General features: G+C 42.1%; 1 protein-coding gene and 1 long non-coding RNA gene across 2 annotated transcripts in view; one reads left to right on the forward strand and one right to left on the reverse strand.

Annotated features, from left to right (window-relative positions):
* Positions 1–1,291: 1,291 nt before the first annotated feature.
* The window catches only part of LOC144587535 (uncharacterized), a 35,478-nt gene continuing 8,830 nt past the window's right edge, over positions 1,292–27,939 (reverse strand). The window contains exons 2-3 of the long non-coding RNA XR_013542676.1: positions 3,109–3,206; positions 1,292–2,447 (exon numbers count right to left, since the gene is read on the reverse strand). This is a non-coding gene — a long non-coding RNA (uncharacterized LOC144587535). The remainder of the gene's footprint in view (positions 2,448–3,108; positions 3,207–27,939) is intronic.
* On the forward strand, positions 2,330–27,618 carry MSGN1 (mesogenin 1). The gene has a single exon (XM_078388502.1). The coding sequence runs from the start codon at positions 12,557–12,559 to the stop codon at positions 13,073–13,075; it is 519 nt and encodes a 172-aa protein (XP_078244628.1). The 5' UTR covers positions 2,330–12,556; the 3' UTR covers positions 13,076–27,618.

Raw genomic sequence — 27,939 nt, forward strand, 5'->3', positions numbered from 1 at the left:
CGGGCATTAGTATCACGGAATACTCGTGACACATTCAAGGCAATGCTACAGCTCTACCGTCTTCCAACTCCCTCTCTGAATGCATGGAGGGCAAGAGGTCCAAACAGGAGAATCCTCACGGACAGTGGAGGCTCTCCTGTTCAGAATTATGTGTTCAAGGTGACAGAAGTGAAGACTAGGACTAGATAGTTCCCCTGTTTGCATGGTGAATGTTTCCTAATATTAATACCTGAATAGTGCCAGCAAGGACCCCCAGACCAGGTCAGGGTTGCATCCCATTCCTGAGAATAAATCTCCAAGCCTGAGTCTCCTGGCCAAAGCCTGTGACCTGAGCCTAATTCCTGAGGAAATGTTTGGTCGAGGAGAGGGGAACAGAAATGTTTGTTGTCCTCCAAAAAAAGCCCCCTTGTCTGAGCTCATTGCAACTGCACGTCTGCCATTTTGAATCCTCCACGTTCCTTGAAGCCATGTTGTGAGGAAATTTTCCTCAGACATGGACTTCTGGATAGGAACGTGTGAGGCAGCAGTAGGGCCCACCTTCCCCCATCCTCTTCAGAAGCCTCATCAGGTGTTGTTCTGCATCACCCCAAAGGCCTTATGGGATGGGGGAGACAGCAGCTGCCCTTTCTTCCCCCAGTCTGAAAATAGGTTGTCCTCCAGATCAGTTTGGGAAAGCATTTTAAAAGAACACTTTTTTTTGTAATGGACTTGGGAATGCTGATTCTATACTGGCCAAACAGCTTGTCATGTAGCTTTCTCCAGCTGTCAAAATTGTCTCTCTGCGGCAGAACGGGAGGGGGAAAAGTAGAAAATATTGTTATTCGGAGCATAACCTTGATGAAAATGAAATGCTAGGGTATAAACTTTGACGGCTGGCAAACGTACGAACGTGTCGTTGTTTTTAAATGGAGCACCAATTTCTCCTTCCTATAGCTGTACCCTCCAGGATTTGTGGGGCTATGAAGAGAGTGACAGTGATAACAGTGATGGTTGTCAGGTTGCCGTTGTTTCTGTTATGTCATTGTCAGCATAACAGAGCCGCATTCTTGCGGATCTTGAGAGACTGTAAGAGAAGGCACTCATCCTAGCGGCTGGAAAATGGGGATGGGGGATCTCAGCCATTTTTGCCTATTTTTACAGGTACCCCAATATCCCCATCACCTTGTACATCAAGTACATTCAGGAGGAACTGTGCATGCAGGATTTCATATTGGTGTTTCTCATTAATTCTGGCAAAGAAGGGTGGAGTGGCCTTTTGGGGAGACTCAGACACGCATATTTAAAGCATTTATTTAAAGCACTGGCCTAACACCTCGCTGCTCAGCAAGGCACCCAAAGAATACAGGTACATTTTTTCCCTCGCCACTTGAAAAAGGTATGACTCCACTGGAAAGCATTTTTTGGAAGTGGCAGGAAATGATGTGAAGGTTCTTGCTGGGGTGTTAGTTCTCCCTCCTTGTATCTATCTATGCAAACCATCCTGTCAAGTTGCAGCCACGCATTATGGGGTGATATGGTCCATGTGGGAACTAAGCAGAGGACGAGTGCATTTCTCATAGTTCCTTTAATTCTTCTATTTAAATTTGTGACAGACGGGGGGGGGCAGGGGGGCAGAATATGTCTTTCCAAAAACCTATTCATCTGGATGAATAACAAAGCCATAGTAGATCAGATTGTTCATCATCATCTGCTCATATTGTTCATCAATGAAACTTGGGAGGGGGCTGCATGTAATCCACCCTTGATCTAGACCCACTGAACTCAGAGAATTAAAAATGCTTATGAATCAGAGATTGGGAAAATTTGACTTTTGGGGCATGACAGCTCCCAGCCCAATCCATCCACTATGCTGCTGATCAGGATGGCTGGGGCATGCAGGGAGATGTAGTCAATAAGAGCAATTTTTCTACTAGAGTAGAGTAATTTGTTCTTTTCTTCTCTGTGTTCAGCATAGCTGTGTGTAGGAGTTCACTGAGAATGGCTATTCACACTGGCTGTGTAATCACCATAAAGTTTGGGTTTGTTGTTGTTGTTGCTGTTTAATCATTAAGTCATGTCCGACTCTTCGTGACCCCATGGACCAGAGCACGCCAGGCCCTCCTGTCTTCCACTGCCTCCCGAAGTTGGGTCAAAGTCATGTTGGTAGCTTCGATGACACTGTCCAACCATCTTGTCCTCTGTCATCCCCTTCTCCTGCCCTCACACTTTCCCAACATCAGCGTCTTTTCCAGGGAGTCTTCTCATGAGATGGCCGAAGTATTGGAGCCTCAGCTTCGGGATCTGTCCTTCGAGGGAGCACTCAGGGTTGATTTCCTTCAAAATAGATAGGTTTGTTCTCTTTGCAGTCCAGGGGACTCTCAAGAGCCTCCTCCAGCACCACAATTCAAAAGTATCAATTCTTCAGCAGTCAGCCTTCTTTATGGTCCAGCTCTCACTTCCATACATCACTACAGTTAGGGCAAAGAGAAAGTAAAAACACTAACATAGCCTGAAAGGTTTGTGGCAACCACAACCAGCTTATTTTGAAATGAGACTGGATCCCTTGAAGATAGGCTTTATATACATAATTTAAGATGAGATTAGAATATTATTTATCACCTTCTATTCTTGTATACCAAAGGAATAGATTATGTGACATATCCACAGAAGCAGAGATGGCTCATCAAAACAAAACGCAACCATTTATTCTTTATTTTATGCAGAGGATGTTCCATCCAGCACTAAATGTGCTTTATTGCCATAAATTGTGGATGTCTGGACACAATGCTTAGCTTCTCTCATTGAATGAACTAAAAACTGTTTAACTCGGCTAGATCATGCCTTGTTTTAACTATTTCTAAATAAATCATTTGGTATTGTAAGGGGGAGAGAGTGAGAGAATTACTGATGTACTGACCGTAAAGCATTCTTACTCATCAGTAAGATCCATTCACCCAACATATGCCTGCATTTGTTATGGGTTTTGAAAGATTGTGGAGTATTTAAAAATATTTTAAGAACCAATAAATGTTGTCAATAAGTAATAATGTGAGGTTGAATTCAGAATGAGTTCTATGCAAATGGAGCCACTGAAATCAACGGGACTTAAATTAATCGGAAGTCACTTACATTACGCTGATTCCCTTGATTTCAGCGTGTCTGCTCTTAAGCCGAACTCACTCAAGTCTACAGAGTGCAGGCTGCATTAAGGTGGCAAATACAGGTTTCTGAAACATAGACATTCCACGGTTCAGATTAGAATTAAATTGTGCTATGAATGTTAGAATTGAAATTAAAACTCTGTTTCTTCTGCACCTATCTTTGATGAAAAATCCTGTAGGACTCAAAAGGTAGCCTGTTCATGAGATTTTACTGAAGTATTGCTCATCCTCGTTTTTTAGACTGTTGAAACTGTGATTGAGGAGTGGAGAGAAACAGAACAGAACCAAACCAAACCATCACCACCCTTTTCTGATGAACTGATGTCAGATCAGAATTTCACAGCATCTCTTGTCCTTTTTCCTCAGCTAAAGAGAAAGAAACATTAAAGAGCAACCACACTGCATCCTCTCCTTTCAACTTCCGTTAACAGGGGTATTAAAAAGACCCTCCCCAATATCAGCTGGGAAATGCCAAGTCATAAAATCTGTACTTAAAAGATGGGTAGGTGTAAATTCAGCACATGAGTTTGTTTTCATCTAGAAAGCCAGTTGATTAGAGGCCAGTTGTCTTAACGAATTGGGAAGTTGCTGTCAGCCGGTCGGGATTGCTACTTCTGGGAGGATCAAATGTTCCCAGGGAGTATATTTTAAAAAGAGTGGGTTGGTCCTGATCCTACAAATGCATGGTTAGAACACAGTGCCTGCAGAATCCCACCCCCACCCCAAAACTCTGCTGATACGGTGCTTGTTTTGGATAAATTCAAAATGCTAGCTAGATAAGCAACACCTTCTTGGCTTGACATATAAGCAAATGTAATTAAAACGAATCAAGTTGTTTGCTGAGAAAAAAAACTACTGGTAGTCATCCAATAGAACATACAAAATAAGGAGGAGATTCACAAGCATCCACAAGTCACTGCAAAGAGATTTATCTCAGCGTTCACATAAAGCAGTCTTGTTAAAAAAAATCCCCCAGAAAGAAAAATCTGCCAAGTTCCCACATCCAGAAAAATATATTAAAAACAGACTTCCAACGTGCTCAGAAGTAGAGCTTTGGGAAAAATCCATTTGTGGACCACATCTCCCAGAATCCCTCAGCTGGCATGGGAAATTTTGGGAGTTAAAGTCCAAAAAGGTTACTTTTCTTGGCCTACAAACTGCTCATGTGTTAGCATGCAGGAATGGACATGACATCCACAAGACCTAACAGTAATCCTTCCACTTCAACAGTAGATGACTGAACCCAGTTCTTGTGAGCCTACTGCACACGAGACTTTATATGAAGAAAACACATGAATCATTTGGATTTATCTGAGCTTTGCCTCTGGCTGAAACTAAACTGAGGGGAGCGAAGGGCAGAAATTTGTGGACTTGGCTAGTGCCTTTAAGAAAAACAGGTTGGGGTCTCAAATTAATCACCTTAAAAGCAGAATTTGCCAAAATGAAAATAAACATTTTCTGTAGAAGAGCCCACCCCATTGCATATGACTTGTCTATACTGCAAAAATCCTATACATCGTGTGATTAGAAAATATAGAGCAAAATAAACACGTTTGTGTGATGTTCAAGATTGAAAATGTTTGCGTTCTTCAGAGAAAAGCTAATCCTTCTGGCTGCTCTACTGAGATCAATAGAAGTCTAGCACAACTAATCCATGCCCCATTAATTTCTGTACGACTTTTAGGTGGCAAACTTTCTTCAGATTTGGGCCATAATTTCTTTGCAGGGCAATCATAGATGACCGGCCCTCAGCTAATCAATGTATGCCCAATCCAGTCCTAAGTGTCAAGATTAACCAAAGCAACAGAGACAATTTGCAGAGATTCCAGTTAAAAGATAAATCCAAAGCAACACAGAGGCATACACAACCCAGTTTCACAATTTCCTGCCTCACTTAAGTTACGATGCATTTGTTTATTCGAATTATTTTTTCCCCACTGGGCACCCAAGGCAGAACACAACAATTAAAACTATACAATGCGCGCCGTGTTAAAATACTGTTACAAAAACTATATTAAGCACAGTTTAATTTTTGTCGCTACTAAAACCAAAATTAAAGTCAATTTTAAAAATTGTAAAAAAAATTAAAAAAAAATATTTAAATTTTAATCCCTGGCTTGTCCCCAATTTGAAAATTAGAAACCATCTTCCTAATCTAACAATACTCCCAACTACAGCAGACATATTAAAATGCGTGGAAGGCAGATGACTTGTGCCTAGCAAGACCAATTCATTTCAATGGTCCATTCTGACTGGGATTTCGCACAATCACAGACACCTCGACAACTCTCAGCTGAGATTGCAGAACGTGTGGCTGCACTTGAAAACTACTGTTCACTCAGTGCTACTTGGCAAAGGAAAGCTACAGAAAGTATAGAATTTTGATGCTGAAACGTGTCCCCTAATTTCTGAGCGGCTTCTCGCGCCAGCTGATACCTCAATAAATAATTACCTCAAAAGACTGCCTTCTTTCACATGAAGTTTGGTGGGAAGCCATCGCTCCGCCATTTTCTTGATCTAACCGGTGTACCATTCATTGATCATGTGTAAGCCATTCTCTTTTCAATTTGTGTCAAAAAGCTGAAAGGAAATGAGCCGAGTGACTAAAGGATCTGTACGTATGTCTGAATGTGGGTAGCTAAGACTGGCAAGAGCTTTATTTAGGTTGAATCAGTAGGAGGCCACAGACAGAACAGGAGAGGCGTCTCATCTTGAAAAGGTGGGACTCTTAATGAACTAAAGTAATTCTGCTATCTTAATTGGAAATTGCAGCTTTATCCCAGAGATTGCGCAATCCTCTTTATAGGTTTAATTAGGAGCTGATTCCATCCCTTTCAACAGCGCTTACTCCTACAAAACTGGGTATAAACTTGCAGCCTCTAAGGCCTAAGTTTCTCATCAGAGGTACGTACATGAAAGCACTAAAAGAAATAATAAGAACCAGAGTGGGACAATTTACTTTTAGGGGCAAACATGCTTAGACTGCTACAGCCAGCATGGCTCTGGCTAGTAGCCACGGCTGCTTGGAATATTCTGGGAGTTGTAGTCCAAAAAAATGTAACCTTTCCCAGAAGGAGAGGCGCCAGGACTCAAGGCAGCCGCGGATGTCTCTAGGAAGAGCTAGGCTTCCCTGGGTTTGGAGAAGGAGGAAGTCTTATTTTAAAGCCTGGGCATCCACCTCTACCCATTTCCTGTCAGGTATTCACATTTCTGTTTGCCTCCTTGCAACCCTGGGCCGCTCTGTTTCTGTGACATCACAAGGAACCACCACAAGGATATCACAAAGGCTCCACACCTAGACTCAGGTTTTTACTTTCAATTCCCAAGGAGTGAGATATTGCTGACTTAATTCCAGGTCAGGTTAAAGGACCTTAGTATTCCAATGATCAGTTCCCATAGTAGTCTACCAGATGCCACAATGAGAAGCAGGGTATAAGCACAATGCCCCACCACCATCACCGCCATATTCCCCAAGAACTGTTGCTGAGAACCATAGGGTCTCTGATACTAGAAAGATCTCCCAATGACAGCTACATTATACCAGCACAACAGCACTGACCTATGCAACTCACTCTAGACTGGCTGCGTCCCTTCCGTTTTATGGGGGAAATACTATTTTGTGGACTTTTTGATAACAAAATAATTGGTATTATTTGTCTGCAATCATTCAAGGGTATATCTGTTCAATATCAGCTTTCTAGTACCTTTGCTTGATTGGTTGTTGTACCCTCTTACACTTTCAGAAATATGAGCGAGGTACTTGTTATAAGCAATGAATGAAGACTGAATGTTTGCCTTCGGTTTGCCGAATAAATTGTTGGAATGAAAAATAAACCCACCATCCAGGCAGAAAATGTCTTCATCATTTTTGAAGTGTCATTAAGCACACCTATGATATTATCTCCATAACTCAGCAACCTTCAACACTATGAGATTACTGAAATGACTGAAATGGTATCTACACACCACCCAGATTTTTATGAGACAGAAGAAAATGGAGTAGCTAAATGCATGAATTTGTATCTAAAGGGATTTTTTTTTTAAGTACGGTATGTGCTTTGGGCTCTAAATTTCTGAACACATCAGGGAAAAAAAGCTGGAAACATCTATATATTTTCTAGAATATTCTGGGGGAAGAAAACATTGTGTTTAGTAAGTGGCGCAGTGTCCCTAGAGAAAGAGAGAGAGAAAAACTTTGATGAAGGGGGAAATTATCATCATCTCTGAAACACAGCTCAGTGTTTTAGGGATTTGGCTGTGGAGCCAGAGGTTGTGAGTTCAAATCCCCCACTATGCCTCCTTGACAAGGGCTGCACTCCATGATCCACAGGGCCCCCTTCCAGCTCTGCAGTTCTACGATGTTGATGATAATTTATAATGCCAAATATTAGCCAGTTTTATACATATGCTTGCAAAATGTTCTTTACAACTATGAACCAAGGTAGCTGCCATATCTCCACTCAGACGATACGTTCCTCTACATCAAGGATGAGAAATGTCATTGGGCTGCAACTCCCTGGAACCTAGCTCTCATCTGCCCTAGCTCAAGTTTGTGGAAGTTCCAGGCCAGTTACATCCAACGGGCCAAACGTTGCCCAGGTCCTACAGTATGTCACTGAGAAAATGTCTTTCAAAGGATCTGTCACCTGATGTATGGTAGATAATGCTATTTCCCACTGACTGGACAGACCAAACATTGAACTTGATACCTTGATGTCAATGATATTCTCTGCCATCGTACTGCCTTTTGCCTAGATATCACAATTCCGCCCCCCGCCCCCACTTCATAGGTGTACTAGCTAGATGCCTGAAGCATCCCTTACCATCTAAATCACCATTTGGTAGCCAGGTTTTGCATATAAATTTCATCTAGATTCATTTTGAATCCATAATTACAAAACACTTATGGAAAAAGCCTGTCTGTTGAACACTGATTTGCTTTTTAATGGAGGCACAAGCCAGCCAAAGCTAAACATTTTAAAGTTCCATTGGAAATCCAAGGATTTGTTTAGAATTGACAGCCGAAAACAAGTCAGGTTTAAGGCTACGCATATTCACCTGTCAGGATGTCCCACTGAACCTAGTTGGACTTACTTCAAAGTAGGCATACAAAGGATTGCATAGAAAGAACGCAAGGTAAAAGTGCTTAAGGCTGGATTTAGCTCAGTGTGCTGGAGTACCTGCTGTTGGCCCAGAGGTCAGACATTCAGTTCTTCACTGGATAGGAGAACAAGCCAGTCTGTGTAGTCTTGGGCAAACTTCTAATCCCAGACCACCCCTAGAAGAAGAGAATGGCCAACCACTTCTGAGTGCTCTGTACATACTTAGAAAACCTTGGAAAAAATTGGCAAAAAAAATCAGAATCAGCTTGGTGGTACATTGTTATGTGGGAAATAGGCCTCTCTGAACTCAGTGGGACTTACATCTGAGCAAATACAGGATTCCACATGTTTACAGAGGTAGCCATTTTAGTCTGTTTCTATAACAACAAAACCTGAAACACTTTATGGCTGCAATCCTGGTGCACAACTCTGAGTGCACAGCGAAAACGACATCTTCCATCAGAGGTAAACTGCTGGCAATTAATGGCTTCTTTTGATGATTTTTTTGGGGGGGCATGCAATTTTGTCACATTGTGTATCAGTTGTATGGACCTCGAAATTGCCAAACTGCACACGTGGAGCTGAGCAACAAGATTGTATCCCATGTTTTGGTTGTATAAGGTTGTGCTTTAACTTTGGCTAGAACCTGCTTTTCCACCCCCATAATTTCTCACATCAGACAATAGTCCCCCCTCAGTCCTTCATTGCATTCAATTAACGTAGTGTTGATATGTAATTATGCAGCTGCCCCTTTTTTTTTTTGCATGTGTTGTTTCTGGAAGAACGTTTAAGCTAATCAGCATATATTCAAATCAATAATTTTATTGTTCAGCAGCACAATTTGATCCTAGAACTTTAATTATGTTTTGTTTAAGTGCACAATAGGAAAAAAAGAATTCATAAAAAATTCATTAAATATGTGCCATTGCTCACACTATATAAATAGTAGGCAATATAGCTTAAACAAGAAAACAAGAGAACAAAAATTCCTATTATCTTCAAGATTAGAAATGTGGCTGTATTTTATCACCTGGCTAGTAGGCATTTCACGTGTAGGAAATGGACACCAAGGAGCCCCAGATGAACCCTTAAGCAAAATAAGCACGTGCTTTAGGGCATCAACAAGGGAAGGGGGCACCAGAAAGGTGTTTTTCAGTGCTGGGTTTACCATGGACTATGAGGCAAATGGGGCACCCTCCTTAACAAACCACATCCATCCATCCAAATCCCTCAGCACTCTCCCTCCCTCCCTCCTTCTCTCAAGAGTCCCAAGAAAACCACCTCCTTACCTGAAGCCATTGAGTATAAACCAGTAGAAACTGAAAAGGATAAAGATTCACCTAGAGAGAAAACTTGTGTTTTGAATGAAATGATCAGCCATCCTCATCATTGCTTGGTGCTTGTTTTTATTTATTTATTTAACTTCCATGTTTTGGTAGGTTGGGTGGGGATAAGGATAAAAAGAGCTGCCAGTCTTTTAGACCCATGGTCTCTGCACTACACGTTCAAGCAAAAAAAAAAAACAGCCACTGTTAAAAACACCCCAAAAGAGGCTTTAAGCTCTTGTTTGAGCTTTTCAGTTTGTTACTGGAAGCCAATAATTTGAATGCATGTATGATTTTGCATACAGTACTTGGCTCTTCCCCCCCACACATACTATACAATTAAATTACTGTATTGTCATGTATATAATATATGTGCTATGTAGTTTTTTTTTCAAGCTGTAGGACCTACTGTGTGTTATATTTGTAGGGGCTACCACCATAATCTTTTCAGTGCTTAGGACCTCTAAAGGTCTTAATCCGGCCTGATTTCAAGATAGATCAAAATTATAATCTTTAAATTTGGTTGTTTCTCTTTCCATATTGTAATCATTATTATTGCATTGATAAATGTATGAAATGAACGAAGCATAAAGATCAGGTTGCAGCATCATTCTGTCCCATGACAGCAAAAGTTTTGTGTTAACAGTTGTTGGTTTCCTGATTAATTTGACTATATTTCTGCTCTGTTTTTCAAATGGCCAGAATTTTTAGGGCAGCCATGCTTCCTAGTGCTATATGTATCTGACCTTCATGAGTACAGAGGCAGAAGGAGAGGCACAACAGAATAGATTCCTGCTCATAGCCTGCCTAATGGTATGACTGGACATTTTCTCTTCCTCTCCATTCATTTGACACTCTTTGAGTAAAACGATACCTTCCACAGAGCATGTCGCTTAACAGAACTGCTGAAAGCATCTGACAGCCACCACCGTCACTTTTCACACCTTCCACCCACTAGTTTGGAAACTGACCTGCTTTGTTTTGTGATTAGTCATTGGGGCATACACCTAAATTTCTCAGACATGAAGGTCAGTTGGAATCCTGTCCCCGGAACATTTAACAACGTTTCAGCTAGAACGACCTGTTGTCTCTAAAGCACAACTTAGCCCTCTGCTCCTGAAAAACTGCTCCAGAAGGGTTCCCCGGCCTTCAGAAACATGTTTGGAGGGCTATTTGCAAAGGGGAGTATCCGGGGAAAGCCAAGTCCTGCCTGTCCTGGTGGTAGCTGGTGATCGCTGCACTCAATGGATGGAAGGCACCACAACCAAGTTTTCAGAGCCAAAAGGTATAGGAGAATCAGTAACAAAAGCTGGTGCACTCTCTCCTCCCCTTCTCTCCCATACATACACTCAGACACTGCTTTACCCCCACCATTCATTCATTCATTCACTTTACAACTCAGCAGAAAAGCTGAAAAATGCCATTTGAAATGTCTCTGTCTAGTGTTGCTTCCTTCTCCCTCTCCCCAGAGTGTAACAGGGAGAGTTCAGCAGAAGGGAAATACAGGCAGAGCCTTGACCCTCCATCTCTAGTACAAGGACAGGCAAAAACATCCTGGCTGAAGATAGCAAGGACCTGAGATGTACCCTATCCACCCTTAATGGATCAGCGTCTATCTACTAGCTCCTTGCCCTATTTTCCTTGAAGGTGGAGGGATAAATTGAGTATATGTCTTTTACACCATAAAGGTAAAGGTTGCCCTTGACATTTAGTCCAGTCGTGCTTGACTCTAGGGGGCGGTGCTCATCCCTGTCTCCAAGCCATAGAGCCAGAGTTTGTCCATAGACCGTTTCCGTGGTCACGTGGTCAGCATGACTTAGACACTATCTTAATAAAACTCTTTAAAACAGATATACAGAATCCTGCTGGAGATTTGCACCAGGATAAATGTAAATGCATAAATTATAGCAGTAAATTGCTTCTAATTAAAAGATTGCTGCTTGCATTCCTGGACATGTGCTGAGTAAGTGACTTGGTGCGCTACCAGGAATGTGAGTGGTGAGTGGTCACTCCTTAATTGGCAATTTGCTGCTGTGATTAATGCTGCCACTCCTATGCTGCCACAAATCCCGAACAGGATTCTGGCCACTGAGACTGACAAGATTTAAAACAAGAACTACGACCATGAAACAAGCACAAAACACAGCATCAGAGCTCCATAGAAACAGCCTTTGACAGAAGGAACATTAGGCAACATCGGGGCCTCCCACACAATCTTCTGGACTAGCTAAAACTCAAGCATTTCAAATCTGAAGCTGTAGAAACCCTTCAGGAAAAAGCAATTCAAAAGAAAAACAGCAAAAGTGGGTTCAACAAATGTAGAATAACAGAGGGAAAGTACTTTGGGCAAGACACCTATACTATCTCTCTCTCCGGTGTACACATTTCTGCAGGTCCTTACAAGGCCACATGTTTCCACGTTCTGGTTATATAAGAATATAAACAACATGAAGAGTTTGTTTCCTTCTTAGTCCTCCCCCCCCCACACAAATATTTAAATATTCAGAAAGTCTGCACTCAGAAACAATGCAAAACTCAAGATGGAACCTTTAGCTTTTTTCTCCCTGTTTCCTGCCAGTAACTTTCCGAGGCACTATTAAAATGGAGATAAGAAACATCCAATGGGTTTTGCTGCACAATGATAATCTCTCTCCTCACCCCCATCCCCATTCACTGTTGCCTGTTAGTTGGCTGAAATGGGCTTTAGCTAAAGGTTGATAATTATCATCAAGAGGAAGGTAACACTGCCAGGAGTGCGTTTTCCATCTCGATGCTGACATTCCTTTGAATTCCTCACACCCTCAAGACAGCTTCCCATTTTGTCACTTCTTCTCTCTCCCCCCCCCCCCGTCATAAAAGGGTCTCCCTAGACAGAGACCACAGACTTGGCTTGCAGGCGGCCGAGAGGAAATTATCACTCCTCTTTCCCTCTCCTTTGCCGTCCTTAGCATTGAGGAAGGCCCCTTCAGAGAGACCCGTGGGCCCGAGGATGCAGGGCAGTGTGGGTTCTCCAAACACTCCCTTCTTTCCTTCGTGGGACTGGAAAGGGGCCCCGGGGCCTCTGGAGCTCAGCCAGAGTTCCTCCCCACAGAGCCTGTCTCCGTCCCCTTCTTTTGAATCCTTTGCCTCTTCCCCCTACCCCCTGGTTGTGGAGATGACCTGTGCCAACAGCAGCCATGGCAACAGGGGTGATGATGGCAGCAGCTTGAGGGGCTACCCCTTGATGGAGTTGCCTTCCATGCGTCTCCCAAGCCCCGGACAAGGAAAAGGTCCAAAGAGCTCCAAAGTCAGGATGTCCGTTCAGCGCCGGAGGAAGGCCAGCGAAAGGGAGAAGCTGAGGATGAGGACCCTGGCGGAGGCGCTCCACACGCTACGCAACTACCTGCCTCCCGTCTACAGCCAAAGGGGCCAACCCCTCACCAAGATACAGACCCTGAAAGGCACCATCAAGTACATCAGCGACCTCACAGACCTGCTGAACAATGTCAAACCAGTTCAGATGCCCTGAAGGCCGTCAGGAGAGGCATCCTCATGGGAGGAAGGACAGAGGGGTGCCCCCCTCTCTCCCCATCTCAGGAAAAAAAAATGTGCCTTGGGGCAACGGGATCTGTTTGAAACAAGACTTTGCTCTACAGACTCTTTCTTAGAGGAGCATCGGGTGTTGTACGGTGGCGGTTTAGAAGGCTATTCCTTCTTTCTTGGAAGGCAACAGAGAAGAAATTCCCAGGACTTGTTCTGAGTTAGAAACCGATTGCTGCAGTGCTGGTTCTGACAGGATGTATAGATCATGATTTGCCTTGATCATGGGGGGAAAAGTCATTGCAAGTAATAATAATAATAGCTGACCAAATATCTTCTGTTTTGGTATGTTTTGTAATCATGATTAGTGGGTTTCTTTTTTTAAATGCCCACAAATCCCTGTATATATTTTAATAATGTCTGTTAATTATGCCTATTCTTTATATTAGCAGAAAAATACGTATGCCTAGTTAAATATTTGCTTCTTTCTGAATATCCTACAGTAGCTTCAGTGTGCGTTGGGGGGGGCAGGTAAATAGAATCTTTTAAATGCAAATCTATTTCCACCTGAATTATTTGTATATCTCTAATTTAGAAGATTAAATTTTGAACAGTGTTTAGAAAAGATCTTTCTGTTATCAAATGTTGTCAAATTTGCCCAAGCTGGTTGTTTCAGAGCTTGGAAAAGTTTCTTTTTCCAGACTACAATTCCAAGAGTCCAGTGGTTAAGTGGGCTGTGGGATTCTGAGAGTTAAGAGGTTTTTTAAACGTGGCAAATTCTGTTGTTTTCGTAATGTGGAATGGTTTGTTCTAGCTGATTTCAGTCTGTAAGCATTTACTCCTCTGTAATACAGAACAGATTTTTAACTGGCCATTGGAGCAAATGTGTAGCAACCAGCAAAGGGAAGATCTTCATTTTGCTTTCTACTAACAGAGAGAAGAGGCACATGAGCAACACAGTAATTCAAGCGTAATCCATAACAAATGAGCCTTAGTCCCACCAGAAGGAAGAGCACAGGATTTATTTTGTGATTCAGCAAAGGCCTGTGGCTTTCACTGGAAATTACTGTAGTCACAAATCATTTTTGCTGTATTATATCCATCAAATAATTAATTTCTCAAAAGCAGATGAAATCCAAAATTAGCCCCAGCTACAGTAGACCCATTGACATTAATGGTACTTCAGTTAATTGTGACTAACAAGCCCCCTTCATTTCAAGAGGTCTATTTTTCTAGTAATTTTGACTTTAGCCTGGAGACTATTATTCATCGGCAAGCTGTGTGAACGACTTAAAATATGATAAAGCTCCTAAAGCAAAAATGACTCTGTGCAGAAAATTGTGTGCAATTTGTGTCTAGATCATCATCATGTGATATCATGCATGTGTGTATTGCTGTGCATGCGCAGCCAAACCATGTGCAATCCACCTGCACAAAAAGTTATGCACTCTTTCTAAATTAATTTCAAAGAGGTGGCCATTTTAGGAAAACAATTGAAGGCAACAGGAGAAGAGGGAAAATCAAATATGAGATTCATTGACTCCCTAAAGAAAGCCACAGCCTTGACTTTGCAAAAGCTGAGAGGGGCTGCTGAGGACAGGGCATTTTGGAGGTTACTCATTCATTGACTTGACAGCACATAATAACAACAGTACACCAGCTGCCGTGTTAGCTGTTTTCAATATAAAAATGTGGTGGGGAGAGAGAGAGAGAGAGAGAAAGAAAGAAAGAAAGAAAGAAAGAAAGAAAGAAAGAGGTAGAGACTAACTATTTTAATATAACCCTTTATGGGTTGCAGTCCACTTCTATAAGTACTTTTTGACTAGGAAATTGTGTCATAACTTTTCCATATTTTGGTGATTTTTCTCACCACATTATTGGCCTATAAGGGCTATACTTATAACATCTTTACTGTTCTTATAGATGAAATATATCTAATTACTAGGTGCAATCTAAGCTTGTTAAATTGCCACTAGCTTCTGTGCTACTGATTACAATGAGCTGTGTGTTCATCAAGGTGCAAAGGATCCCAAAAAAGACATCCACAGACAATATGGTGACACCTAATGGAACTGGGGTTCAACCCGAGACTGGTAGAGCACTCCGAACTTCATTGCCTCCCTTTGCTTACTGGCAGGGATACCACAGGGTTACGGGCAAGGTGTCTGTCATCCTCAGTGCCCTGTGCTGTGGTAGACACAGTCTGAGTTGGTTACACCCCTGGGGTACGACTCCTCCCTGCCTTGTTAAATTACTCCCTGTGATGTTGTGTTTAAACTGAGCCATATCTATGACTCAGGCAGACTTTGTCAGCTGTAAACGAGCTTCTAATTCTTTCTGTGATTATGTTATGAATCTTCAGCAGAGTTTACAAAAAGAGACTGAAAAGTGGACATGGAGAGTTTTTTTTTTAAAACCAGAAAGAAATCACTGTTTGTGTATGTTATACAATTTTAGGGTTCTAGATGCAAATATTGTAAGTGCAATTGTAGAGGGCCTTTTCAATTGTAAAGAAATTCACATATAATGTTCAGCATTTACCTTCCAGGTACTCTTGATGCCAAGATGCTTTGCTCAGCTAGGCTAACAATGAGACCTCACTTCCAAAAAAATATTCTTACTCTCTTTTTCCCATTCTTTTTCTCTTTTCCTTAATCTCTCCCCTCAACTTTTCCCCACCTTTACAGTGAATCATTTCCCCCTGTTCTTAGGAACTCACTAAAATCTTAATTGACTTTAACTTTCAGAGAATCAGTGTGACAGGCCCCATCACACTGCACAGTGAAAAGCAAACATCTGCATTGTCAATTTTGCTTGAAATTGATTTCACACAGCACTCTTCTGCCCTCCAGTAGCAAAAAGGGAAAAAAGAAAAAACAGGAGACAGATCTGGGTATTGCTGCAATGCAGATAGAAACTGTGAAGGACACAATAAAGGAACGGTAAAGAACAGAATAAAGTTCTTTCTCTAGGACAAAACATGTACAAAAGTGCCATGTTTAGACTGAATAACATAGAAATGTACATAATAGTATGGAAAATTCTACTATGGAATTGTGTTTATGAAAATGCATATTCCCCAATCTAATTTATGCTTATTAGAGCATAGTAGACAACACAACCAGCAATCTGGATCTCTTAAGTTTGTTAGTCATCCAGCTCAGCATATAAGCATTTCCATGTATTTGTGCTTTAATTATCTTAATTCTTGATATACTTACTTGGAAGGAACATCAGTTTGGGAAAGAATGCGGTGGGGATTGTAACTTTCTACGGTATTTTGTACCATACGTGATTTTTCTCTTCTCCCTGAATTATTCATAATGAGTTGGTTATAAAACTGTGCCCCCCCCCCCCCCAAATAAAGAACAATCCAAGCATCCTCATTACAAGGCTTCTTTGTTTTCTGGCAAAGACTGAAGTCCTACTCGGATATTCAAAAAGTATCTTAAATAAATGTGTAAGCGAGGAGGCTACAGTGCTAAGGCTGTGCCTGTGACTCCTGCATTTTTATGTGCAATGCAAGGAAGAAGCCTGTGTGCATATAGCAGCATCTGTGTAGGTGGTCTCCCTGCAGACATTAGCGTTGGATGCACAGATGGGGAGGAGGTGGAGGCAAGCCCAGTCTTAGCCCTTAGAGGAGCCAGGAATTCCCAAGTATTTCAGAAAAGCAGGAGACTGTTGATTAAACTGGGCAGTATCCCATTGAGCTTCTAGTGAGCGGAAAGTCTCACTAACATAGTACAGTGGTATTGGGCTGCTTTCATTTTCTCCGCTGTGCATGTGTCACTTTCATAAATGTGTATTTATAACACACATGGAGGCAAGCTACTGTAGGCGGTATGGCTGCACTCACGGGTTAAGGTACGTTATTTTTTTGAATCTCCCAAAGATGTTCAGTGCAACACACGTATAGAAACAGGGCTCATGGATATGTCTATACACATCTATAGATACATACAGAGAGAAGAGTCGCTTTCCTGACTGCTTATCCTTACGTAGCAACATGACACCAGGCCGTCATGGGGAGGGGCCGTATCAGCCAGGCAAGGGGAATCCAAGTTTTGCATGGGCGTTTTATTTGAAAACTAAGAAGGGAATCCCCCTTCCAAAGAGCTCAATGAGAAATGAACATGCTCACTGGATACAGGATGCTGCTGGTTGACCATGATGGGACACAGAAAATGAATTAGATAGAACAGGGGAACTGAATTGAGGCCTCCATATCCTGAACAGCTGCCCCCCCTCCACATCATAACACAGAACCACAGGCACCCCTGTAAATGAAACAGGCTGAAACAAGTCCACTAAGAGGATTATAATCAGGATTCTCAAGAAGTCCCCATTGTTTTCAGGGGATTTTAAAAAAAATGATGCTGGGAAATCATAGGTGGCTGGCTCCCCTTTCTTCAGAATTGTTCAGTTAAAACTACTACTTTGTTTAGCTACCTCCCAGAATGTCTGGGCCAGCACAGGGAGTGGCCATGGAGACTGGGAAATTCTGTGAATCGTGAAAAATAAGTTAACTTTCTCATACTCTGCTTCCAGGTCAGCTGATGTGGTGGGTCTCCTTCCCTTGAGACACCTTTTCCGAATGTGGATCTACTCTTTAAACATTTACAAACCTAAATCCGTGTACCTTTTGAGGGCAATACCTTCTCATAAGATATGTAGAAACAACAGAGGCGTTCTTATGACTTATCGTTCCCTCTTGCATACCATTTAGTGCTCAGGAAGGAAAACGTAGCAAAGGAGCCATTGTTTTGGAAATACCCACAAGAACTTGGTGCACAGCCTTGAAAAATAAGTTTTATCCCTGGAAGCTCACTGTTTGTTTGTTTTTTGTTTTACATTCTTAATGGTTGAATAAAGGCATCACCTTATTCCTAAATGTGTAGCAAAGGAGTGTTCTATCACACTTTGCTGGGCTGGAATAACCATAAATGGCCTCCAGAGGGAGCCCTACACCCCTTTCATGTTGCTAATTCAATTGTCTTTCTCAAAAAACTGGCACTGCAATGGGATGAGACATTCCTGCTTTGATTGCTTTTCAAATGCATTATTAATACCCTTGCCTAATAAACAACCCCACACAGGAACAGCCTGCTTCATATCTGCTGATTTTGCTTATTTGCTTTAACACAACGTCTCCCATTTCTTGACTCGGAGGCAGGGATCACCCCTTCACAACCAGCATCGCCACTGAGGGAATGCTTGCCAAATGACACATAATAATAATAATTAATAATTCCCCTTAGACAGTTTACTTTTAATTATTGAGTAACTTCAACAGATTCTTACTGATGACAACACCCAAGGCATTTATTTATTTATGACTGCACCACATACTTAGATTATAATGAATTGCTTTAATTTCTACATCTTTCTTACAAGTCCCACAAGGAAAAGAAAAGAAAATATGGCCCTGGCTTAGCAGAGTTTTAAAGTTAATGACTTTTGTCTGAGGGAAGAATACTTTTCTGAGGTGGTCTGCTCACTTGGCTGTCCCTGGGAGTCATTCATTTTACTCTTTAGTAATACAGTAGTTTACAGGAGTGGTTTTAGGACAGGGTGCCTAAAACCTTTTATACCTTTGCCTTCCCTACAATGAGTGAAAAGCTATGGACGCCACTACCTCTCTCCTCCCTTTATCCTACCCTGTTCGCCCTGTTTACCTGAAAATAAGACCTTACCTGAAAATAAGCCCAAGTATGATTTTCAGGATGCTCATAAGCCCTGTCCTAAAAATAAGCCCCAGTCAAGTGAAACCCCACCCTCCACCATTGTTCAGCAATCAGAAGAAGATGCTGTGACTGTATTTGAATAAATGTAGATGGTTGCCCTGGACAACCCAGATAGCATGACTGATGACTTTGAGCCAGACATCCTGGAGAGTGAATCAAGTGGGCCTTAGAAAGCTTGTCTAACAACAAGGCCAGTGGAGGTGATGGCATTCCAGTTGAACTATTTAAAATCTTAAAAGATGACACTGTTAAGGTGCTACACTCAATATGCCAGTAAGTTTGGAAAACTCAGCAGTGGCCAGAGGATTGGAAAAGATCAGTCTACATCCCAATCCCAAAGAAGGACAGTGCCAAAGAATGCTCCAACTACCATACAACTGCACTCATTTCACACACTTTATGTGTGAAATTTCACACACTTTATGAGTGTGAAATGATTATGCTCAAAATCCTACACGGTAGGCTACAGCAGTATGTGGACCAAGAACTCCCAGAAGTACAAGCTGGATTCCGAAGAGGCAGAGGAACTAGAGACCAAATTGCTAACATGCACTGGATTATGGAGAAAGCCAGAGAGTTCCAGAAAAACATCTACTTCTGCTTCATTGACTACGCAAAAGCCTTTGACTGTGTGGACCACAACAAGCTATAGCAAGTCCTTAAGGAAATGGGAGTGCCTGACCACCTTATCTACCTCCTGAGAAACCTATACTGTATGTGGGACAGGAAGCAAAAATTAGAATTGGATATGGATCAACTGATTGGTTCAAAATTGGGAAAAGAGCACAATGTATATTGTCTCCCTGCTTATTTAACTTCTATGCAGAATACATCATGCGAAAGGCAGGACTGGACGAATCCCAAACTGGAATTAAGATTGCCAGAAAAATATCAACAACCTCCGATATGCAGATGATACCACTCTGATGGCAGAAAGTGAGGAGGAATTAAAGAACCTCTTAATGAAGGTGAAAGAGGAGAGTGTCAAAAAATGGTCTGAAGCGCAACATAAAAAAAAACTAAGATCATGGCCACTGGTCCCATCACCTCCTGGGAAATAGAAGGGGAAGATATGGAGGCAGTGACAGATTTTACTTTCTTGGGCTCCATGATCACTGCAGATGATGACAGCAGCCACGAAATTAAAAGACATCTGCTTCTTGGGAGGAAAGTTATGACAAACCTAGACAGCACCTTAAGAAGCAGAGACATCACCTTGCCAACAAAGGTCTGCATAGTCAAAGCTATGGTTTTTCCAGTAGCGATGTATGGAAGTGAGAGCTGGGCCATAAAGGAGGCTGACCGCCGAAGAATTGATGCTTTTGAATTGTGGTGCTGGAGGATGCTCTTGAGAGTCCCCTGGCCTACAAGGAGAACAAACCTATGCATTCTAAAGGAAATCAACCCTGAGTGCTCACTGGAAGGAGAGATCCTGAAGCTGAGGCTCCAATACTTTGGCCATCTCATAAGAAGACCCCCCGGGAAATACCCTGATGTTGGGAAAGAGTGAAGGCAAGAGGAGAAGGGGACGACAGAGGATGAGATGGTTGGACAGTGTCATTGAAACTACAAACATGAATTTGACCCAACTCTGGAAGGCAGTGGAAGACAGGAGGGCCTGGTGTGCTCTGGTTCATGGGGTCACCAAGAGTCGGACACGACTAACAACTAAACAACAACAGATGGTTGTACATGAAAAAATAGAACATCTCCTGAAAATAAGCCCTAATGCATTTTTGGAGCAAAAATTAATATAAGATTCTTTCTTATTTTCCAGGAAACATAGTAACAACCAACATGTGAGGTAGCCAAGGCTGAAAAACAAGAACTGGCCCACCATAACCCATTACTCAACGAGGACGTGAATCTGGATCCCCCAAGCACCTTCTCAGTATCAGAACTCTCATAGCACCATGAAAGTGCATTACATTCGTAACCATTTAATTAATTGGTATGGTAATGTAACTGCTGGGGCGGGGGCAGAGCCAGTTGTGGGATTGACCACTGTAAGGCACAATCTACTTTGACTTCTGGAGGGGGTGGAGGAGAGAACCAGTGGTCGATCTACCTGAAGAAGCAAAATGTCTTGGATCATCACCATGTTTCATGGTGGGCAAATAAGATCAAATCAGTTTTACAAGGATGCTTATTCCATGACAGACCATGGTGTGAAGGAACCAGCATTTCTCCCTACCATTTGGGCTGAGTGCAGCCCCGAGAAGCCCCTCCCTCTCATCACAGAGGCCATGGAATAAGCTCTCTCGATCAAAGACTAGCAAGACCCCCCACTTCTGCCCTGGAAGGGCAGAAATGTGGTACGGGGCCCACCTGCAACCCCTGGAGTAACATCAAGCTTGCAAATCCCAGAAGGCTGAAGCCCAATGCCTTAAAACAATAACCAATCTGCTTTGCAGCCATTCAAGGAAAGCTTGGCCACTATTAGGCTACTCCTTGAAGGCCTGAAAAAATTATTTTCATATGTGTTTCCTGTTGGTTTTTTTCACATCACAATTCCCCTGCTAAGAACTATGTAAATCCAAGTACTGGGGACTGAGTTTGTTTGTTTGTTTGTTGGTTTGTTGGTTGGTTGGTTGGTTGGTTGGTTGGTTGGTTGGTTGGTTGGTTGGTTGGTTGGTTGGTTGGTTGGTTGGTTGGTTGGTTGGTTGGTTGGTTGGTTGGTTCCTTCCTTCCTTCCTTCCTTCCTTCCTTCCTTCCTTCCTTCCTTCCTTCCTTCCTTCCTTCCTTTTTCCCTCTGTCCCTCTGTCTCCTCTTCCTATCCATTTCCCTCCTTGTATAATTAGCCTGACTGAGGTTATGGACTGTGAAGTTTTCCAGATGAAGGGCAAGATATATATGACATTAATTAATTATACCAGTCTTTCCACTTCAGCTGGCTAATTAACATTATAAAAACCATTTAACACAGATCAAAAACAAATTAAAAACTGATTAAAGAAAAAACCCATTGAAATCACAATAATTATTGCAATCATATTTTTTTGCTGCCATCAACACACATAGTAAATATACTCAGTGCTGAAAAATGAATTCTGTACAATTAAAAAGTGTTTTAGAGAAAAAGGTGCATACATGACATGCAGTATTGTAAGGAAATGAGTGAGCATGTAGGGAAGCATTGGGGTGTCTAGTTACATTTAATGAAAGGGGAGGAGAAGGCCCTCTCCAGGCTTTTCCCATCAAGACAGTGTCAAGGATTAAACAGGCAAGGGTAGAGATGTTGTGGGACACCTCTGATGTGGGCATCCATAGCCTCTCAACCCACTGTTAAGAATCATATACTGTATCCTGTTCAAGCAGTTCTAACTTATGGGAACCCCTACCATGTTTTCTAGGGATAAAGTTCTCGGAAGTGGGTTTATTATTCCCTTCTTCTGGGGCACTTTGGCACTGTGCTGTTTGCTCGAGGAGATGCAGGCTGTCTCTTCTGGAAGGAACTGCTCTTCTGCAGTCAGATACTTAATTCACATAGCACCACCCACCCTTAGCCCTCCTTTCAGCATTCTGAATATTTGCACGGGGTCTGGGTTTTCCTGAGGACTAATTCTTGAGTCACTTGGCAAGACTTATATAAAAATGTGCAATTAATTAATATCATATGCATCTTGATTTCCATCTGGCTGCAGACTCAAGTCTTTGTCAGAGGCAAATGGCCGAGCTGGGGATGAGGTGGGTCAGTAAAAATATATTTGCGTTATTGAACAGTTCAATTTCAGCAAGGAAGAAAAAGTAGGATAGGCTGAGAGAAATGTAACTTTCGTGGAGGAACACCTATACAGAACCCTAAGAAGCCTAATCGAAAGTGGAACTGCTATCAATGCCACACCATGCAAGTCTACAGGGACTCTAATGGGACTTCCACAGGCTACTGGGTCTGCTTAGTACAAAAACCAATACTTCGCATACTGATTACATGCCCATGTTGTACTTAACCCTGTCTCATGTTCCATCCCCAAAGCCCTTAATTATGTCTCCTCTTTCCCTCCCTTCTTGCAGCTTCCAAATGTTGGTGAAAGAACCCTAGAGAGCTCTTGCCAAGCAGAGTAGATTACAGCCAACCTGCCAGAACAAGCAGGGCACCCTGAATCCCTCCAGGTCCGGGTGGGCAAAGCCCAGCTCTGGGGCCACATGCAGAGTCAAGACAATTTCTGACACCCTTTCTGGAGATCTGCAAAGCCCCAGTAGCAGAGAAAAATCTGGTCACACAAAAAATGGCCATCCTTGCTCCAGATATTGTTCAACTACAACGTCTGCCTACTCTAACCAGCAAAGGGAATGGTGCAGGATGATGGGAGTTGCAATCCAGCAGCATCTGGAGGGCCAGACACTGTACGTTCCTGAGACTGATCAAGGCTTCCAACTCAAGAGAAGCTAATTTTCTCTACCACATCTACATATCAGGAGCTTTTTATTAGCTATACTTCTACGTAGTTTGTGTTGCTGTGGCGTGATGATGATGATGATGAAACATATTGTATAATAGGGTAATTGAAGCAACTCAATCATGAAAACAATGGCGCCAGGCTGACTTTTATGTTGGTGCATTTAAGACGAAAGAGAGAGAGAAAATCCTATCTCAGTTGATACTCATTTCCCTGTTTTTGTGAATTGAGTTTATAATACACCATAATGAGGCACAACCACATGTTGCACAAAGACTTCCTAAGCAATGAAGCTGATGATGATGAGATGAAAGAAATTAGATGGCTGCAAACGGCAGTGGTGGAAACTGAACAGAAGGAAGGCTTATTGGCAGTAGTTATGTATGTGGCCTTAATGGAATTTGTGTGTTTTCTCCTTAATTGCCACTCTGTCACTTCACCCGTCAAGCTCTGCTTACATTCAGCTAATTTGTCTTGGCATGTGTGCTGTGTTTGCTGCAGTAATGAATGGTGCGGTAAGTGAATGCAACTGTTATATATATATATTCCCCCTTTTTAATATATATATTTTTTCTTTTTAATATATTTTCTTGATTTATTCTTTATATATAAAAAGTGAGAATTGCAAAGGTAAATTGTTCCTCAAGTTCTCTCTAGACCCTGCCTCCAAAACCATAGGACTGTCAGTTGGGATGATGTTGCTTTGTTGTGCTTGACACCTGCAGTGACACACAAGTTTTCAGATATGACCTTCAATACTTGTTTTAAGCAGAGCAAGCCTCTACCTTTGGGCACAATGAAATGGTTGATTCAGACAGCAGATTTAGCGTGTCATGAAAGGGCAGCAAATTCTTAGCTGTTTAATTTATTATTATTATTATTTCAACTCTGCTGGGATTGGACACTGTGTGCCTTAATTTTGATGAATGGGGGGTGCCATTTTCTGCTCTGTTGACTGTGGTTTTACATACAGGCTGCTTTCTATCCATCATTTCTGTTTTCAATCAAGCAGCAAAGCGATTTTTGTAGTGCATGAACAAGATTCTGAGCAAGGCTGAAAAACCTGCTGCTAAAGGTGTCCAAGATTCAAAAGGTAAGAAGTGTGTGAGAGGGTGCGGGAAGCCATGTATTTTAAGACAATTTGTTATAGGGGTCCTTTCTATAGCCCAGAAGAAAGATACCAATGTTACTGACAAAGGGAAGTCGTTCTCATCCCATGTCTAAAGTTTGGCAACCTGTGTCTTTGAAACAGCTCCATTCAGCTCTTTAAAGGTGTGAGAAACCCTTTCCCCCTTCTTCTTCCAAGGCTCTCTGTAGTGAAGAAAGGGGACTAACTTACTTGCAGCAGGCAGGATTGAAGCCAGAACGAAGATAGGGAGGACAACGCCTTCCAAGTCAGTCCGTCATGCTCTCTCTGACACAAACTTTCTCCACCTTTCCCCGGAGACCCCAGACTGACACTTTACACAGCACTTTTTGAAATCAAGTCATGGCATGTGAGATTATGGCCATGTGTAAGTCTAGGGCTGGAGGTGTTCCACCCCGAATTTTAAAGCAATAGTCATTCTATGGGTGGAACCCATGAACTGGCTTAAGAGGTATTCACAAGAAATCGCCACCTATATTCCGTGTATCTGAGGAAAGTGAATATAAATCCACAAAAACTCACACTGAAATTAATGTTAGGCCTAAATCCCATTGTTAGTCACGCCTACAGTAGACTCACTGAAACAAGTACGGACTGGTGAGTTGGCACTCATGTAAGTCCCACCAACTCAACGGATCTGTTCCATTCTCTTAGTCTTAGGGTGCCACGACATTTTTGTTACTTATGTTGAAAAAGATGAGCACACTGTGAAAATGGCCACACATGGTTGGAAACACTGAGGGGAATATTGCTCTGAACTCTCCCCAAAGAGTACCCATGCCAGTGTGTGTAGGTTTGGCACAGCAAGGGTAGGGAAGGCCGGAGGGCCACTCATCCAATTTGCCATCATCTTCAGTGCTGCATCCCTTGGAAGCGTGGCCAAAGTGGGAAGGGAGTGGCCAAACTAACTGATTTTTAATTTTCATCTTATTTTTCACTCTTTTAAAATAACTAAAGTATATTTTTCCGTAGGTTTTAGTGACCGATTTGTTGCAATGCTATTAATGTTTCTATTGAAGGTTTTATTGAAGGTTTTTTAGTTTAATTAAACTCAGTAATATAGGGTTTAATACAGTTAAGTAAGGTTTAAATCAGCAACAGAGAATTACCCCTGCAAACTGGTCTTTTTCTCTTTGGATACTGTTAAAAGTTTCTTTGTTGTTAAAAAGAGCTTAGTTACTTTTATTCTTGTGTCAAATACCTGTTCTTTGCCTTAATAATCTCAGTTAAACCCAGGAAGTCTTTGATCTCTGTGTTTTCTTCCTGGAATGAGACTAGCACATTGATTAGACTGATTGCTATTTCCAGAAGTCTCATTTCTGGAGGTAAACAGAGAGTCTGAACGCTTCCTTGTTAAATTAAGATTATTAAAGCAAACAACAAGCATTTAATACAAAATAAAATCAATAAGCTATCTTGTATAACTAAATAATTTCCAAGCAGAAGGAAAGCCACAAAGCTGGCTACATGCCTCTATGGAGCTTGTACAAACTACAGGGAGCTGCAGTGTGCAGCTGCAACTTGTGGCCTTCCCTATCCCTGCACTACAGGCTTCACTTGATATGTTGATTTCTTTGGATTGTTAGATTCAGTTCCGGCCAGAGGGGTAACAGACAAAATTAAAGAATTATTTCCAAAGAAGTAGCTGTGTGTTGCAGCAGACTGATAAAATTAAAAGGAAGAGAGGAAAGGGGGGGGGGGGAGAGATCCAAAATATTGTGGTACTTTAAAGACAAAGGCATTTATTTCAGTGCAGGATTCAGGTGTCTGAAGGCATGGATTTTGATGTCTCTTTTTTCCAGTTTAATTTTGCCAGCAACAACAACAACATGCTATCAAGTCAACATGGCAACCCTTTTTGAGGATTTTCTAGGTAGAGAGTACTTCGAAGTGGTTTACCGTTCCCTTCTTCTGGAGACACTCTGGGACTGTATAAAGGACCAAGCAAAACAAACAGGAGAATGCCTGCATAAAGACAGATCTTTCACTGATGGCAGAAACACTGGGAACGCAGCTACTCTCAACAGGAAGGCCCTCAAATATCATTTATAAGTATTCTACCATGCTGGTTCTCAAACTAAACACCATGCTAGATCCTGTTGGCAGTATCCTATGAGCAGTGCTGGCAGTATCCTATGAGCGGTGCAGCTTCAGATTTAATGAAAGAGTTCCTATGTTTCTTTTTAAAAGAAAGTTAAGCTGTATTTATTTATTTACTTATAGTATTTTTACCCCACTTTTCTTCTTAAAAAGGACCCAAGGCAGCTTATATAATTAAAACACAACATTTAAAAGCTAAAAATTGTAAGTATACAAATATTTTAAAAGAATTTTAAAAACATTATATTAAAACACATTCAAAGCAGAAAGGCACAACGGTCTCTTTAACAACTCCACTCAGGCAGCCAGTTATGAGGGATAGACTTGTCTTGAAGAGAAAGGTCTTTGCCTGGCCTCCTGTGGGAGGGAGTTCCAGAGTCTCGGAGCAGCAAGAGAGAAGGCACACCTGTAAGGGTGGTAGGACCAAGAGAAAGGCCTACCCTGATGATATTAATGCCCGGGCTGGCTCGTAGACAGAGATGCGATCTTTGAGACAGCTTCGGCCCAAGCCGTTTAGGGCTTTTTGGGTTAAAAACCAATATTCTGAATTGCGCCCGGAAGTGGATCAGCTACCAGTGGAGCAGTCGTAACAGTGGGGTTCGGTGGTCTCTGTGACCAGCCCGTTAGCAATCTGGCTGCAATGTTTTGGCCTTGCTGACATTTCCTGACACTTTCCAAGGGCAGCCCCATGTAGAACATGTTACAGTAATCCAGCCAGGATGTAACTAAGGCATGTGTTGCTGTGGCCAGGTCAGACCTCCCTAGGAATGGGCGCAACTGGTGCACTACTTTTAATTGTGCAAAGGCAGTTCTGGCCACCACTGACACTTTGGCATCCAGGCTCAGAGATGAATCCAGGAGCTCCCCAGCGATGCACCTGGGTTTTCAGGCCCCATCTCTACTCCTTGGTCTGCCTTTTTGACTTAGTAGGAGCACCTCTGTCTTGTCTGGCTTTGCTGATTTCTGATGACCTGGCTTGAGTCTTTCATGAACACTTAGAATTGCTTTGTGTCTCCAGGCTAGAGTCGACGCTTAACCTCCATTACGAAATATAAGTAAGGACAATATACAGCTGCAGATGTAACAAGTGAACACAAATGAAGGAAAAGAGGGGGGGGGATGTAGCAAAAGAAAAAAAGAATCTTGTTCCTAAACATTTGTGGATCCTATGTTACAGAAATCTTAAGTGGTTCATTTTAAGTGTGCTTTCATATTAAGATATAGCTGTGGTCTGAAAATCCCTCCCTGAACTGACGATGCACCACTTAACGCTCATTGTGCATTCCAGACAGATTCCAAATGCTACCGTTCAAGTCCCAAAGCTGCTATTACAACCGTTGTGAGATGTCAGTGATTCCTGTATTGTTACAAAGAAGTCTGTTTCCAGTTCTGCAGAGGTCTCTTTGGAGTACAGAACTTATTACAGCAGGGATGCCTTCCAGGGAAAGGAGCAGAGATGGTA

Source organism: Pogona vitticeps, chromosome 1, assembly GCF_051106095.1.
Source record: "Pogona vitticeps strain Pit_001003342236 chromosome 1, PviZW2.1, whole genome shotgun sequence".
NCBI classification, from domain to species: Eukaryota; Metazoa; Chordata; class Lepidosauria; order Squamata; family Agamidae; genus Pogona; species Pogona vitticeps.